This window comes from Copadichromis virginalis, linkage group LG6 (assembly GCF_057382275.1).
Source record: "Copadichromis virginalis isolate Kocher_CV1m ecotype Utaka linkage group LG6, C_Virginalis_male_GT1.1, whole genome shotgun sequence".
In the NCBI taxonomy this organism is placed as follows: Eukaryota; Metazoa; Chordata; class Actinopteri; order Cichliformes; family Cichlidae; genus Copadichromis; species Copadichromis virginalis.
In genome coordinates this window covers 39,944,899-39,961,888 of record NC_140623.1, presented here as the reverse complement: position 1 = coordinate 39,961,888, position 16,990 = coordinate 39,944,899, and the positions used below count along the sequence as shown (strand labels likewise).

Below are 16,990 nucleotides of genomic sequence, written 5' to 3'. Positions count from 1 at the left end.
CGGCAGGTCTTTATCCTCCAACTGCCCCAAAGGCCCTGAAGCCCTGCAGCTATGCCTGCATGCTCTGCTCTGTCTTCCCTTGAAATCCATCCTTCCTTTACCAATTCATCCTCCCTCTACCTGGAATTCACCTCTCATCAAGCCAAATCCTTTGTATCACTCTACTCAAACTTTTTCCTCCAAACCTCAACCTTTCTCCCCCACGCCTCTCTCATGTCCACCCCAGGGCTTCCTCTTATGCTTCTTTCCAACTCTCCTCCAGTTTCTGTCTATGAAGGTCCACAGTCCAGTGACTGCAGCACCAGAATTTCAGACAGCCATATATTAACATTTAGACAGCCTTAGGGCCCGAAGGGGAGCTCCAATTTTAAACAGTCACATCCTCTCAGCACATTCAGAAAAGTTGCACAGTCCGACTGCTACAGCTGGCACTGGTGGAGCTCTGCTGTCAATCTTCACCCATGTTTTATCCTGTCAGCTGTTCGACGTGACTGTTTTACGGCTGTGTAGCCTTCTCGTTCTCTGAGTTTCTCCTCACAGGCATGTCTCTTTTCTCTTCAAATTCCACTAAAGACATCGTGCTGTGATGCTATCATTATCAAGTCAATGAGATGCTGCTCCACAGAGAATCTGGTTTTTAAAGCAGAACAAATGAGGAGATTCATGCTTGGACTATGAAGTTATTTACTTCGATTAATCTGTCAGGTTGTGTTATTTTTTTTTAATTGAGCCATAAAATGTCTAAACAAAAAATACACAACCCATTTAACCCATTTGGCAAAGCAAACTGAAATATGTTCAATTTTCAAAGAAAGAAAGATTAATCATTTGAGTCTCTGTCAGACTGCCAAACAGCTGGTTTACCATCTTAGTCCAAAATAAACTATTGTGAATTGTATGCTTGAAAAACTGTGTTGATCCCCTAATTGAGCTAAATGGAGATAATGAACGGAGGAACTAAAAAAGTATTATATCTGCTATCTACCAGAAACCCTGCATGAGAATAGTTTAATGTTTGCACATAAATTAAGCTTTACTGTGCACGACAGCCCTACAGATGATCGTGCAGAGACACGCTGTGTCGTAGAAAACATACTTTCTAACCAGGAGCGTGGGTTTCACGTTGAATCGCATTTGTCTGCATTTTTGTTAAACATTTGCAACTTCTAGAATCATTCGATCACATACATTTAAAGCACCTAAACACTAAACAATACCACAACATGTGTAAAGGTAAAGCAGCGGTCATAGTGTGTGTCATGTCAATTACAGACTGTATGTAAAAGATGGGCTTAGCTATCGCTGGACCACAGCGCCACCCACTGCCTTCTGGATTCTGCATTTTGACGACTTGTCCTTATCATTTTTGTACTGGTTAACACATTTGCCTCATATGCGTAAGATCAAAACCAGGAAGAGACAGAAACCCAGTTGCAGGATAAATGGGAGGTTGTGTCAGGAAGGGCATCCCCAAAATCTGTGCCAAATTAAGCATGTGGATCAATCTGTTGTGGGGAAAGTATCTTTTTATCATTGTTGGTCACTGTCGTGTTTTCGTTTGTTTGTCTGTTTTTTTGGGTGGTGTTTAGAGCCAGAAGTGCCCATATTTAATGTGCAGTGAAAAAGCATCATTACTTGCATAAATACACTTTGTAAGTGAAATGCAGAGGCGTGTATCTGCTAATTAGTCTGTGAAGGTTCTCAGTCATCCAGGTCATCGTAGTCAAAGGAGCTTGCAAAGAAAAGCGAGAAGCTTCTTCTCGGATGAGAGGTGAAACGTCTTCAAGTAACTTAAAGAAGTCCAGACGCTTTTCTTTGCAAGCTCCTTTGACTATCTGCTAATTAGTTGTAAGTAACAAACTAATAAAATACTAGAATTTCATTTACTAAACTGGAGCACCACCAAACGCCAAACAAGCAGTTTTGTTTGTTAGATAATTCGATATAAAATGTTCCAAAAGGTCAAGTTTAGTGATGTGATTTAGGGAAGGTGAGGCATCGCAAACAGCGATCGGCTGAGGTAGCCTGTGCAGCACACCTGTCAATCAAAGCAGCCACGCCCCTAACAACAAGACCTAGCAGCATCCAAAGAGATTGGTTTTGTACCCCCCCCCCCCCCCCCCCCCCCCCCTCCCCCGGACACGTTTTTCTGTGTATTTTTCCATGAAGTTCTTGGAAAACATTTTGGATACTGGACTCCATGAATACTTTCACTATTACAGCATTATCATGTGAGGTCTATGCTGCCCCTTCAGGATGTGCCAAAAAGTCCCTCGATGATTCCTGACATCCACAGGATGCAGTGAAGCCTCGAGCATTTTATGTACCCAAATATTTTAGTGTTGCCTACAAATTCAAAACTGGCCTTTAAATAATATGTAAATGTGTTGCTTTATTCAGCAGATTTTACACTTAGCTTAATGATAGATTCTTGATCTCAATGGAACTAATGAAGACAAATAATGATTACATTTATAAAACCAAAGCCTGGCTTGTAATGACTTCTAAATTTATTCCAGAAACTGCCTAAAACCCAAAAGTCAGCACATGCACGAAAACAAGTAGAAGTAAAGGGAAATCCATGTGAGCAAAAGCAGGCACTGAAAGTTTCAGAGTTTTTCCTTTCCCCACAAATTACTCAACACTCCAACTTTGTGTAACTTTCGAAGACAGAGAAAAGTGAGACATATTATTATTCAGCGCTGGGACAGCAGGGCACAGACAGGGTGGAGCACGGTGATGATGTGAAGTCCCTGTAAGTACGACTCTTCTTAGTTAGCGAGTCTCAGCGGTCTCACAGAGTCTGGTTCTTTTCTGTCTGCATCGTTTGTGAGGACCGACATGCACGGGTGTGCTGGCATAGTCATGTGTGTACGTGCATGCACGCGTATGGGTGTATTTGTGTTACTGTTGAGGTGACAACAACCAAAAATACACTAGCTCTGCAGGCCTGAATTATTCAGAGAGTGGAGACAGAGCTGCGGGTGGCGGGGGGTGGAGGTAGATGGATGGATGAGAGGTGGTGGCGGGAGAAGAAAAAAAACAAGTACAGCAAAGACGAACAAAGTCAAGAAGAGCAAGAAGCGAGAAAGCTGAGAAAGTGGGCACTCGTCAAAAGCACAAAACACACATGCCATAAACATATTTTGTTGCAGTCGGCAGAGGGTCTAGAATAAATTCATGCATCTGTAGACTGAAGGTCTTAAAAAACAAAATATAAAGCTATATCTCTGTACTTCTTACACAAAATCTTTCTGGGTTTCAATAACTGCACACAAACCATGCATCAGCAATATCTCTCAAACACATGCATACCTCCTCCTTCTCTTCCTCCATCTCTTTTATTCTATGCATGCAGGCTCCCCATTGCCAATCACTCACATTGAAATTCCATCTGTTTTTGCAATCTGGGAGCACAGCTGTCAAACGTTTCTGTCTCCCTGGCCGACGCGGGGTGATATATCAGAACCCAAAAGGGAAACTGGAGCGTGGAGTCACATATAGCGCCTCTTAGCATGGGAAATGTGTGCATCTTACATCCAAAGAGGAGTATAGGACTGCCAGGGAAGATGTTATTAGCATTGCTGACTCTGCAGGAAGGCTGTTCAGATGTAGTGTAAATAAAATTATATTGTATGAGAAAAAGAAAAAGAAATAATACAAACTTTATGATGCCTTTTAAGAATGTTATTTGTGTTAACTAAGTTTTACAGAAGCACACAGCAAGTCAGATGTAACATCTGTAGGAGGAGCAGGAACATAATTAGCTACGTGTGTTTTGTAAAGCATCCTGGAAAGGAGAGGTCTGGAAACTCGCTGTTACTGTACATCTCAGCCAAATCCACAGAATCCTGTTACCAGTGGATGTCTTCCCATTAGTGTGTGGAGGAGGAAAGTCTGCATAATAATGGATTTCAATCCCTCAAGTAGGCTTTGTTTTCCTTTTTTTCAAAATTTCTGCCTAAAAATCATCCTCCGAATCTGTCAGTTATGGCTACACAACCATACGGCCAAAATGAAAGATACGGGGCTGGATAACCTTGGATAATGTTGGAAGTCTCGCCACAGTGGGATTTGAAGTAGTCCAACAATCACTTTTTCAAGAAAACAACATATACCATTGCTTCAGTGATGTGTTTGAAAAATTCAATGCAGCTCCACCAAATTAGATGCAATAGAGGCAAAGCACCACCATCACCACCAGCTGAAGTGATGACAGCTTGATATCTTACAGTACTTGATCTATTCTCTCAGTGAATACTTGAACACGTGATAAGATTAAGATTTCAAACATCACAATGTTCATTTACAATTTCAGAATAAGGCAAAGTTTGCTCATTGGCTAACAGCTTGTGATTAACACATTTTATAGTTGTAATACCACTAGTCTGTATTACTAATAGTAGTACAAAAAGTAGTAATAGTTGTACCAAAATAAGAAGGAAGCATCAGAGAGGCCAGTTACATCCGAGTGAAGCCGTCTGACAGGATATAAATATGTTTGTCATGGAGCATTAGCAGCATTAGGTTTCACTGTTGTCCATTAGCGCTTTTAACTGACTGCTGATGAAAAGGGTGGAAGGAGGAGGAGATCGACTTGTTGTGCGTATGTGCAAGGGATGTGTGTGTGCATGTATGTTTAGTGTCTGCATACAGCACGTCTGAGCGAAGACATCAGCAGTGTGAGCACAGATGCATTAAGAAAAAGCTGCTCCTGTGGTTGTATTTTTTATTAATGGATTTCCTAATAGATTTTTATATGATTTTTCAGTTTGCTTTTAACTGGAACATACTTAGTGAAGCTAAATACTAAAGCTACTTATATTATTTTGGATGCAAACACAATTGCTGGTTCACAGAGAAATGTCCTTACAGTTATATTCTCTCTGGGTAGCATGACGTGAATACAAGTCAAAAGAAAATATTAGAAGTGGTAATTATTTATCAAGCTCAACTGGTGAATGAAGCATCATAAAAGATGAAAGATAAAAGAGCCTGAAAAGGTATGTTTTCTTAAAACATAATATCAGAATCAGAATCAGAATCAGAATACTTTATTGATCCCTGGGGGAAAAAGCACAAAAGATCACCTTAGACAAGAATATTCATGAAATGGAGTCTGCCAAAACTCACAGTTTCAGAAATCATTAGGTTGGTGGTAATTAATGTTTCTCATTCATCATTTAATAAATGCAATCCATTATTGCACCTCCCAGTTATTGTCTCCATTCATCATTTCATCCATAACATGTCAAAAAATAAGAAAAAAGCTCCACTATAGCACCCGAGCTCTACATTATGGTATTTTTGGTCTAGCTTTCTTAAAACAGCAGTCCAAAACTGAAACATATTCAGCTTTAATTATATAAAAGAAGCAAACAAACCTGCAACTAATTAGAGAAACAGGAACTAAATCACTTGGTGGGTAGAGGTGGCTGTGGCTCAGGGGTAGAGCAGGTCATCTACTAATCGGAAGGTTGGTGGTATCATCCGTGCTCCGGTCTGCATACCAAAGTATCCTTGGGCGAGATACTGAACCCAGAGTTGCTCCCGGTGTGTTCACTGGAGTGTGAATACGTGTAAATAGAAAAACACTTTGATATGTTTGGAAAGTGCACAAAGTTACCATTGAGATTGTTTTGGTTGGTAAAAAAATATTGTTTTGTGCCAAAACGTGATGCAAATGCCACAGCTGAGGTTCCTGTTGAACGTTCGCCCTCATTGTGTTACAGTAAAACTCGGCCTGTCTTGTCTGGCAGCTTTTGCAATCAGAATTCGGATCTTAGACCGATGTTGTGCCACACACGTGCTGTAAGGTCTTGCCCGAACACAAAGAAGTACATGGAGTGGCTTAGCCAGTCTCCAGACCTCAATCCTACAGAAAACATGTGAAGGAAGCTGAAGCTTCGAGTTGCCAAGCGTCAGCCAAGAAACCTAAGACCAAAACCCTCCTTAGATGCGTGAAAACCTGGTGACCAACTACAAGAAACGTCTTACCCCTGTGCTTGCTGAGGGTTTCTCCACCAAGTACTAGGTCATGTTTTGCTTCACGATCAAATACTTACTTCACTGTCATGCAAGTTAATTGATGACTTTTACGTACTGGATTTTTCCTGGATTTTTGGTATTTCTGATATGATAGATGATATATGATTTTTGATATTCTGTCTCTTGACTAAAATGAAACTACCATAAAAATTAGAGACTGTTCATGTCTTTGTAAGTGAGCAGAAATCAAATTGAGCCGGAGATAAAATAATTATTTCCCCCGCTCTATATGAAGCTATACATCTTAACACTGCAATCTCTGCGAATTAGAGTGAGCTGCATCTCTCTAGAGATCCACGAGCTACAGTGAAGTTCTCTACGAGACAATGAACGAAACCCAGAAAAGCTTTTACATTAGATTAGATTTGTGGTTTTTGATCTGCAACATCCCTCTGATGTGTTAGCCTCCTTTATCTGCCCTCTGCTTGCTCTGCTCTTGATGTCATGGTGACCGCAGGGGATAAGCTGAGGCAGGTGTCTGCTGGTCTTTTACCTCCATCACATGTTGAAGCGTGGGATACCAAAGGAGTGTGAGAATTTAATGGAGTGAGGGAGCACAACTGAGCTGAGGCGTGAATTAGCTCTGTGTGTGTGTTTAAGTCTTTCCACGCTAACATTCTGCTGCAGTGCATTCACACATGAGCCTTCACTGCAGAATCCAACCATGATGTCATCTTTCCCTTTCAACTTTTTTCTTTGTGAATCTCTAAAGCTGCTGAAGGCGGGGTTTATTTCAGTCGTGATGCAAGGTGAGAGGATTTTATCAGGCGCGGGAGAGAAGAACAGAGAAGAACACAAGAATTATAGAACACAGGATTCAGATGCGCTTGTGTTTAGTTTGAAGACATAAAAAAATCCAAGGTCATTTTACAGACTTATAACTGGAATAACCAACGAAATGGGAAAAAGCCCCACAGATATTAAAATTGGCTTTCCTTTAGTTTCATAAATAAGAACATTTGCTGCCTCTTTCCATCATTGTATGCTAAAAAGAACAGTTCAGTTTAACGTTTTTAAAAATAAAAGGACCATTTTTGTCATGATGGAGTTTATCAGTCTTTCAGTTTGATATTACTCATGTTAACGTTTGGTTCTTCTTTCCTTTTATTTATAAGCCTTCCTGTGTGTCCTCTGTATATCTTACTCTATCACCTGAATTTTTATTTTACAATATGTTTATGTTTAGTTCTCTCTGTTTTCCTGGTATTAGTTTAGTATTTCAGTTGTCGGTATTCTCCCTCTGTTAAGTTCTCATTTCTGTGTTGATATTGAACACTTCCTGTTTTATATTAATAATGAGTTTCTTCTGTTTAACTCTGTTTAATTTGACTTTCTCCTGTCTCAGTGTTTTGTTTGTCATCACATGTTTCTTGCTCCCCAGCTGTATCCATTTTCCTTGTCAGCCCTCAGTAGTTCTCGCATAAGTAGCCTTATCTTTCATTTGCTCGTTGTGCAGTCGTACCGTTCCCCCAGGTGCTCGTTTCCCTATTTCCCTTATTAAAGGCTTTGGATTCTAATCAGCCAAAATAAATGGTTTGTTCTTCAAAATTCTACCTCAACTCTTGCATTCAGGTCCTAAACCTCCACACTGCATGACTTCATATTCAGAAGTGCAAAACTTTTTTATTTTGGGGAGGTGGACATAACTTGAGTTCTGAATTATATGATTCAATGCGAAAATAAAAATCAGTTGATCGTCTAACTCAGAGAAAACAGAAAAAAACAGACTGAATCACATTATTTCAAACTGGAATAATAGTAATAGAGTTATTTTTAGAAGGTACACATGCAACAAAATTTCGATGTTCGTAGGCACAATTTCAGCTAAGACATGATTATGAAAAATACAATTCAAATGAGAGGAGCATGGATGAATTACATTTTTAATGGGAGCATGATAAATTATATCAACATCTATGGATCATTAATGATTAAACAGCACAAAATCTGCAATATTTATAATATTGAATAGCACAAAATAATATATCAGTGATTAAACAAAATATGCAGAGCAACTATTCAAACCATTAATTGCCAGACATGCCAGCAAGAATTTAATTAAAGTAAAGAAACTAGTTAGATTCAGGTTAACAATATTAGAAAAAACTGTTGCTATGTGGTGACAATCTTAATAATGGCTTTTTTCTGCAACATGTTCGTGGATAGACTGATCAGCGCCTGTATGTGGCTTTATGAATTACAAATACACAACAGTGCCTTAACAGATTTACACTTTTATTACGTTCACAGGGTTGGTGGGCCTCTGCAAATGGAAATCGGAAATCCCAGTTGAGGGTTACGTTCCACATGTAACTATAGATGTGTTTTTTTAATATATGTTTTTTTTACACATATATGCACTGATGAGCACAACTTGCCATGTTGTTGTCAACAGGTTGTATTCTGATATTTTTAAAAAAAAGTTAATTAAATAAGATGATTCATTAAATAAGACATTTTTTGCAGATAAATCACCATTGTGCAGCAACTATATCACTATTTGTGAACGTATTTCTAAATTTTTGCTTCAAGTTAATGAAGCTGTAACTAGAGTCTGAATTTAAGTGGCTAATATGAATTTCTGTGCACGTAGACAGCAACTGATTTGTAACAGACAAGAAGTTTGCACTTTATTACTGTTTGTCACAAACAAATTTGATGTAACTGCTAACTTGTCCCTATTTAATTGAAAACTGATAGCAGACTGACATCTAATTGCTGTTTTTCCTAGCATGACTTTAACATAAAGGCTGTGCTCTCTGATTACTAATTTGTAAGCAATTAAATAACTGGTTATTTGTATAGAACAATCAACACATTACTTTTTCCATTGCAACAAAAAAACAATTTGAATACTCTAATGTGGTTCTTTGTAATCACTGGAGGGAAAAAACTGTGAGGTCTAAAAGTGAAGATAGAGTTGCTAAACTGGGGACACAAAATAAAAGAAATATGTAGGACCAGCCCTTTGTCCTGAAGCCAAGAAGCACATCCTCTTATCCTCTGAAATCATGAATTATCTCACATTTGTAGTTTTCATGGATCAGACTGAAATCAGTAATTAGGTTTCTCATTTCTCTCTCCATTTCTTTCACAATAATGCCCTGGTTGATCTTATACTGACATTTTTAACAGTTATGCAGCACCTGTTCAGGAAGAGTGTCACACGTGTCACCCCAGGCTATCATAAACTCTGTGTTTTGAAAACAGGACAGCTACATTTATGACATTTAAAATCTGTTTGTATGTATAACTCGTTGTAGGTTGCAGCTTATTCAGGAACTGCTCGTCCAAACAACACAAGTGACTGAAATCATTGGTGACAGCAAAGACAAAAAAATAAATACAATGAAAGGCAAACGTGTCAACCTATCTTTCTGAGAAAGGGCCAGTGAGTGATGCAGTTTTCTAAATGCTAGAACTTTTTGGCAGGCGCTCATTAATATTTTACACCCTTCAGTCTTTTTAAGCGTTAAGGTGCGAGAGACTTGGAAAACTTGGACTCGTGTTAGTGAATATCCCCTGAGGCCTGTGTGTTTATGTTTGTCCTTCCCTTTACATACTGAGTGGAGACAGCACATGTCACTCTAAAGAGAAAAACAGGTTATAGAGGACAACTTTTAGCCAAATTATGAGAAGTTCTTATCTAAATAACATCAAACTCAGCACAGCAGTTCCCAGCAACACACAGTGCATCGAATGAACTGTTGCTAAGCTACAAGAAGAAAAGACAGGTGGACAGAGAGGGATTTCTTGAATTATTCGTAACATCCAACAAGCAGTTTTTCACTCCAACCATCTCACATGGTCATGACATCTGGGTATGACCAGTTAATGTCACAAACATTTGTGTGTCACATGCTCCAAAGTAACACGTTACTGCAATCACCATTCTTAGTGACGTAATAATCTAAATGCAAATATAAAAATCTGTAATCACACTATAGTTACAATTATTATTACTTGTATAACAAGAGTTTATTAGTTATCTGCACGATGGGAGGATAGGACAAAAAAAAACACGTCTTTTTCTGCCTGGTAGGGGGAGGAAAATGGTGAAGCAGTTTATGACTTGGGAATGATGTTAAACCTGAGTGCATGCTGACCCCAGCCCAGCAGCCAGAGCCTGAACTTTAACAGGTAGAGACATAGTACACATGTAAACACTAAAGAAAAGTCGTATGTGTGCCCTCAATACGACACTGGTTTGTGTCGGTGAGCAGTATGTAGCATAATGGTTATATTGTTACCTAGTAACTATGTGATGGTGTGTTTCAGGTCATGTTATGGAGTAACATCAAAATAATGCAATAATTAGTGTAACAATTTACTTTCTCAGGTAAATTTTTAAGCAACGTAATGCACAACTCTTAAGAAAAGTAACAAGTAATGTGTAATATATTTTGAATACAATCAAGTGAAATGAGTTTTGTCTGTAGGATGGCAGGGCTCAGCCTTACAGATGAGGAGCTCAAACATCCACAGAGAGCTCAGCTGTTACTTCTTTTGTGTTAAAAGGAGCCAAGTGAGACGGTTCAGTATCTGATCAGGATGCCTCCAGCGCACTTCCATTTGGAGGTTTTGTTGGGCACTTTGAAGACCCAGAAGAAGATCTGGAACCCACTGGAGAGATTATATTGTTGGGACCCCCTAAGAGTTACTGCAAACCCATGCTGGGGAGAAGGACATCTGGAATACGCTGTTTAAACTGCTGTTACAGCAACCCGACGAGATGAGATGAGCAGAAGATAATGGTTTAAATGTCTGGCCCAGTACATTAAAGATAACATTTCAGTCAGGCTGAACCATCAAAGGATCAGATCTCCACTTCCTCCCACTTCGCCTTGAAAATCAAGGCACAAATATCTGTATGTTGTTTGTTGATTTCAACTCAGCACTTTGGCCTTTAGCGCCACAATCTGACACTAGATGTTGGACTTCCTCAGACAGGAGCGTCACACCACAAACCTCCAGGTTTGAGTGTTCAGCCTCATCCTGTTCACACTGTTCTCCCACGATTGCATTCAGAGACCCAGAGAGAACTCTATTGTGAGCTCTGCAGAGAGCAGAGAACACTGATGAGAGGAAGAGAGGATTTACATCTAGAGGAAATCAATAATCTTACAGCATGGTACACAGAGAATAACCCACTGCTCAACATCAGCAAAGGTAAAGAGACAAGGAAGCAAAAACACCCTCACTGGAGCTGAGGTGGAGCCGACGCAGAACAAGAGGCTGACTAGATGGTCAGCCAAGCAACCTTTGGATGTGGAGTCCTACCAAGTATGTGCAAGTGTGGGACTGACACAGAATCTGTTTAAGTGTGGGTAGTTATATATATTTGCATCTTTCTAGTTTGTCCACGATGAACATTTGCACACAAAAACCTGTTTTCATTTTCTACTGTCAAACGTATTCAGTTATTCAGTCTTCCTGTCAGGTTGATCTCTTTTTGATTTTGCTTTTTTCATGAGATGTGACTGTGATTTCAAAAGCCTGAAGGATGAAAATTTGCCTGCCAGCGAGACGTAACATCGCAGCTGGATCTATGAAGGAGAAAGTACCTGTGGCAGAAGCCGGGAGAGAACACGAGGGCAATGCTGGGAGACACAGAAGGGAATGTGGATGTCAGAGACTGAAAGCAGAGCAGTTGGGCAAAGAAAGGAGGATGAAGAGGGAGGCACTGGTGACTGGACAGAGGAAGGTAAGATTGTTCCTGCTTCTCTCTGATGTCCACAGTCAGTCCCTGTTGCTGCCGGATGCCCCTCTCCCCACCAGCTAAAACACTTGAAATAAACACACACAGGAGGAGGTGAGTTAGCCGCTGCTACTGCAGCTCCTCTGGTGAAAAAACTGATAAAACTGATTTTGAGTGTGAGTGTGTGTGTGTGTGTTTACAGTGCAGTCAGGTGGCTTGCAGTAATCATATGGTGCACTGCAGAAGCACAGCACAGCCTAGTGGCAGAAAGAAAAAGATGAGGTGATGTTCCTCCTCTTCCTCAGGAAAGCATTTAGTGGTTGTTTTTGCTATTTTATGTTGTGAGTAAAACTTTTAAGACATTTAAAAAAGCACTTAACTTTCTATCCCAAATTACCCCGTTACCAGTGCCAGCATGCACTGGGCAGGAGGCAGAGTACGATATAGCTGAGCAACAAGAGAAAAGGGACACTAAAAAGTTCATAGTGAACTTAATCGCCACCACTGGGCGACAATTCAGCTCACTTTATTGGGTTGTCTTAAATTTTTGCGGGCTGCAGTTAAACAAAAGGAATCAACAGCACATTGAGCCTCACGCATAAATATTTTTTATCGGTGGCATTTTCAAAACCAAAACCAATCAGTGCAGAGGGCTCATGGGAAATCAGTAATGTCTATCAGAAAAGAAAAAACAGTTGAAATCAGGTTAAAAAAAAAGTTGATTGTGGACACACCTCCAGCCTCCGTAAACATTTAATCAAAGGTTCGGTTGCCTCATGACAGTGTGATAAAATGCACTCTGGCTTAAACTGTATTTATGTTTCACTTTAAGGAGTGATGGAAGAACAAAAACAGCGTCTCACCTTTGCAAAGTAAAGGAGGAAGGAAATTGACTAGTGGTGAGGGGAGCACACTTTTATACAAATGTATCATTTTGCATCTATAATTAGCGAAAGACTCAATATTCACAAACCAGGAGGAAACTCTTTAAAATACAAACAAACAAAATGTAACTTAAATAGCAACAGATAACATACCAGTTATGCTCAAAACAACTGTAATATTTGTGCCTTTTTATTTTATTTTATTAATTTTGATATCAAGTATGAAAAGTATTTGGAAAAAAAAGTATTTTAACATATCAAAAATTACAATAATAATTAAAATGAAAATGTTCTCTCTCAGTTAAAATATTTAAATAAATAAATATTTAAAATTTAAATTAAAAAGATAATTGAGTGCATATTTTAATCTATGAAGGCTTACTTTGTAAGCACAATGCACTCTGTGTCAATGTGGTGAACTGGTGGCACTACAGAGCTGTCATTATGACAGCTGATTTTAGGTTTTTTTAAGTAACCAAAGCATGGTTACATGGCTCTTAGTCGAATAAAAGAGCTTTTACTTGTTGTTGGTCATAGGGAGCGTCTAAAGTAAGCAAAATATCATTGGCCTAATTAAAAAAGTTCACTCTGTTCATCATCCATTCATTTCTGTGCATCTCAAATATAATAGCAAAGTATGAACCATATACTTTCCAACTTTGCGAAGATCCTGTCTGCCTTGCAGTTAAAAATATCTTCAGTGTCACACTATAGCTTTGTTGCACTTGTGTCTGACAGCCGGCATCATCTTATCGTTTGAAACTGTCTGCACAGTTTTCTGCGCCGGGGCTGGAATTCATATAAAAATACAGCCAAAATTGGAACATCCCTAATTTGGCTGCATATATTCTTCTTCTCTCCATTTTTACATGTCTCCCAGGCCCTGCTGCCAATAAAGCACTGCATAGCGTGATGCTCACACCTCCTCGCTTCACAGCAGGACACTGTTACACAAGTGGTGAGCACTGCTCGCTCCCTGAAACAGTGTTCTGCTTCTAAGATGAGAAGTTCAACTTTTGTTTCTACTGTTCACAAAAAAGGCTTCTAGCGTTCCTGCAGCTGCTCTGCTGAACACTCATGATGGCTCAATGCACTTTTACAGTGCGTGTGTGTGTGTGTGTGTGTGCACATAGGCCCACCTGTCTGATTGGCTCAGGGACCCGGTATCGGCAGCATGCGTGTGTGAGGCGGACAGCTGTGTCCAGGCTGATCTTGTGGCCCACAGACACGTACACTGGCTTCGAGCTCTTGTCAGAGCTTCGCAGTGCCTGAATTCAAAGACAGAAGTCTGCTGTAACTTTTCAGCATTCATCTCGCTCTCCAGTTGTGATCATCATAAAGAATTTGTTGCATTTGACTTTCAGCAGCGAGGGTTTTCTTTGAAGGCAGCAGCAATAACACAACACCTTTGTCAGAGGTATTTGTTTCTATTTTCTGTGCATCTGTCCTTTGCCGCACCTTTCCGAGCACTTTGCCTGAGGCGCCTATGAGTGGGAAGCTGTCTCCTCCTCTTTGCAGAGCAGCTATCTGTGGAGGCAAAGAAACAAAAATCAAAGTCAAAACAGATGTACAGATGCCAAAACAAATAGCAGCAAGCTGAAACAAAGTATTAACCTCCTGCAGAGCCTTCACACTCGCATCACTTTGTCTCTAACCTCTGCGTGGCCCCACTTTGCTGTCCAACTAGAGCTTCAAAATGCTAAAACAGGACCACATCTTTATTCCACTGAAAGGATGGTGGGTTATGACTTTGAAAAAGAAAATCCAGACAGTCTTGTTCCCAGAAAAAAGCACTGCACAAAAAATATTGTTTTAAATTTTAATCTGGCATAAAGGGTACAATAATAAAACTCCTAATACAGATTAATGATAATGTAATAACAATGTACTATTTACTTTATTGATCCCCGTGGGAAATTCCTCTCTGCATTTAACCCATTTACTTAGTGAAGCAGTGGGCAGCCATTGGGCGCCCGGGAAGCAGTGTGTAGGGACGGTACCTTGCTCAGGTATACCTCAGTGTAGCCGTTCAGTGGATTCGAACCCCCGACCTTCCGATCATGGGGCCCCCACGCTACCTACTGAGCTATCCCTGCCCCAAGTAGAACAATTAAATAAACTGTATTTTGAAAAAAAAATGTTTTTATTATCTTTGTTATCTCATTTTTCACAAGTAAATGAATAAAATTATCAATGAATTCATTTAAAAATGAAGGCAAAGACTTTATTTGGACTTTTTCTCTTTTTGGAAAAATGTCAAAATCTTTTTTCTAAAACTGTGTTTCGTCTCAACAAATTCAAATTCATGACATTTTTTTAATATTCCTTATTTTCAATTAACCGCCACATATCTACAGTAGTCTGCAGACTGAGTTTGAGTAAACTAGAGGCCTAAGACCATATTTCAAGTTGTGTTTGAGTTTTGTGAAACGAAAGCATGTGATCGTGCAAAAATATAATTATTATGCATGAGATTCAAAGAGAGAGATTTTGACTCAGCTAGTTACCAATATGTCACTCACCACCAATTGCTAGGAGACGGTCTTCTGTCAGAATCACTTGGATATGCCATCTGTGCAAGCTGTTAAATACAACCTGAAGCAGGACCGTGCAACAGATCGAATTTAGATTTCAACTGCAATGTTGTCTGCCATCAATTATTGAAATAAGATAATCAAGATAAAATGGTTATTGTGCCGCAATCTGCTCATTCTTTTCTGTCACCGCTCCAACTTTCATTTCCTTCTGTCGCCCTCCTGCCACTTTGATGGAATATAGTTTCTTTGTTCTCAGTTTGTTTGCTGTCTAAGTTTTGGTTTTCTTTATTCCGGGTTATATTTTAGTTTAAGTTACTGTTTGCATTTATAGAGGTTATGTTTTTTCTTCTATGTGTTTCCCTCTTTTAAGCTGATTCATGTCTCTTTGCTCCCCTGTTCAGTTACTGAGTTACTTCCTTACTGTTTTATTTTGGTAGTTATTTGTGTCCTGTGCCTTGTTTATAGTTTCACTTCCTTCCCATCCTTTCCTGATTGCCTTCACCTGTCTCTCCTAACCCAGCTGTTTCCATTGCCTGCATTGATCTTCATATCACTGCCACCCTGTGCCATGTTTACTTTACCAAACAATTCTTTTCAAGCAAACGTTCTGTTAAAAAGACAAGTTTTTGTCTTTTGTTTTTTAAGTTTGGTGACTCAAATATTATTTTCCAAATTCTCTGAGTAATGGTGTTATATAATCACGATTCAACAGTAGCTAAAATACTTGTGATGAGAACATTTGTCCTAACCTAATCTATGTTATAAAGTTTGGACTTAATATTTCAGACACATTAGACAGCAAAAGCAAACATTTGATGTGATCATTCAGGCGTTAGACTTGAAGTGTCACTGAGATATAATGAAACAGCCAGACATAGAAACAGTCCTTGAGTCTGAAAAACCTTTAAATGTATATATTTTTTCCAACTAAGCTAGTTTTAAACCTAAAGAAAATGAACTAACTCTAATAAAAGACTAGAAAATTATTGATGTACTAACTGGCTCATCTTTGACGTCTCATGAGAGCCCAGACCAGATGCCTCCATTTTTGATTGAAGGATGCTGGACTCAAAGAAAGATTTTAAATGACCTCTCTCTTGATTTCTGTTAGAGCTAAAGTTTTGTTCTCACAGTCAAAGAGACGGTGCAAAGTCAGATGCAGTGATGCGGGCTGCTGTTGACAGGTGTGCTCTGGGTTATGGGCCAGAGCGATGAAGGGAGTTTAGCCTCCATGATGGATGGAGTGTCTGCTCTACTATGACTGATTACAGCAAGCAGCCAGCAGGGAGACAGGAGGGGCCGCATGGGGCATCCAATCCCGGCTGGGATGAGGCCAATAGAGTGTGTGTGTGTGTGTGTGTGTGTGTGTGTGTGTGTGTGTGTGTGTGTGTGTGTGAAAGACAGGAATAGGACTGAAGCCAGGGCACCAGAAGTCAGAAACACGGGGTAAGTCATCAATAACCCACTAGTTTGAGTTACAGCCAGGCTATCAGTGAGAGAAGAGACAAAGAGAGACAAACAGGGAGAAGGAGATGAAAGCGAGAAAGGGGATAGAGTATGAGAGGAGGACCGATAAACTGGAGGTTAAGGGAGAGAGGAAGAAAGAGAGGAGAGGCGACGAAGACCTGAAGGACTCTGAGCAACACAAAACTTCAACAGAGATAAAATTTTCCAAAAGTGTACTGAGGACAAAAAGGAGGGAAAGAAACATTTTCTACCCTCTCTCATCCTGTCTCTTTTGTCTAAAGCTCGGCTCACACAAAGGCCTACTGCATCACTTCCAGCACAGGGACATCATGTTCAGCTTCAAATAAAAAAACAGC

General features: G+C 39.7%; 1 protein-coding gene across 6 annotated transcripts in view; it reads right to left on the bottom strand.

Moving 5' to 3' along the window:
• Window positions 1–16,990, bottom strand: part of LOC146708486 (endonuclease V-like) — a 76,394-nt gene that overhangs the window by 46,640 nt on the left and 12,764 nt on the right. For 5 of the 6 annotated variants that reach the window (XR_014920960.1, XR_014920959.1, XM_085460405.1 and 2 more), the window contains exons 6-9: window positions 14,089–14,157; window positions 13,770–13,898; window positions 11,947–12,003; window positions 11,613–11,834 (exon numbers count right to left, since the gene is read on the bottom strand). Coding sequence is in view for 4 of the 6 variants with exons in the window: in XM_085460405.1 (XP_085316531.1) it covers window positions 11,613–11,834; window positions 11,947–12,003; window positions 13,770–13,898; window positions 14,089–14,157 (477 nt within the window). In the remaining 2 variants the exon portion in view is untranslated. The remainder of the gene's footprint in view (window positions 1–11,612; window positions 11,835–11,946; window positions 12,004–13,769; window positions 13,899–14,088; window positions 14,158–16,990) is intronic. The other variant, XM_085460406.1, reaches the window with a different exon arrangement.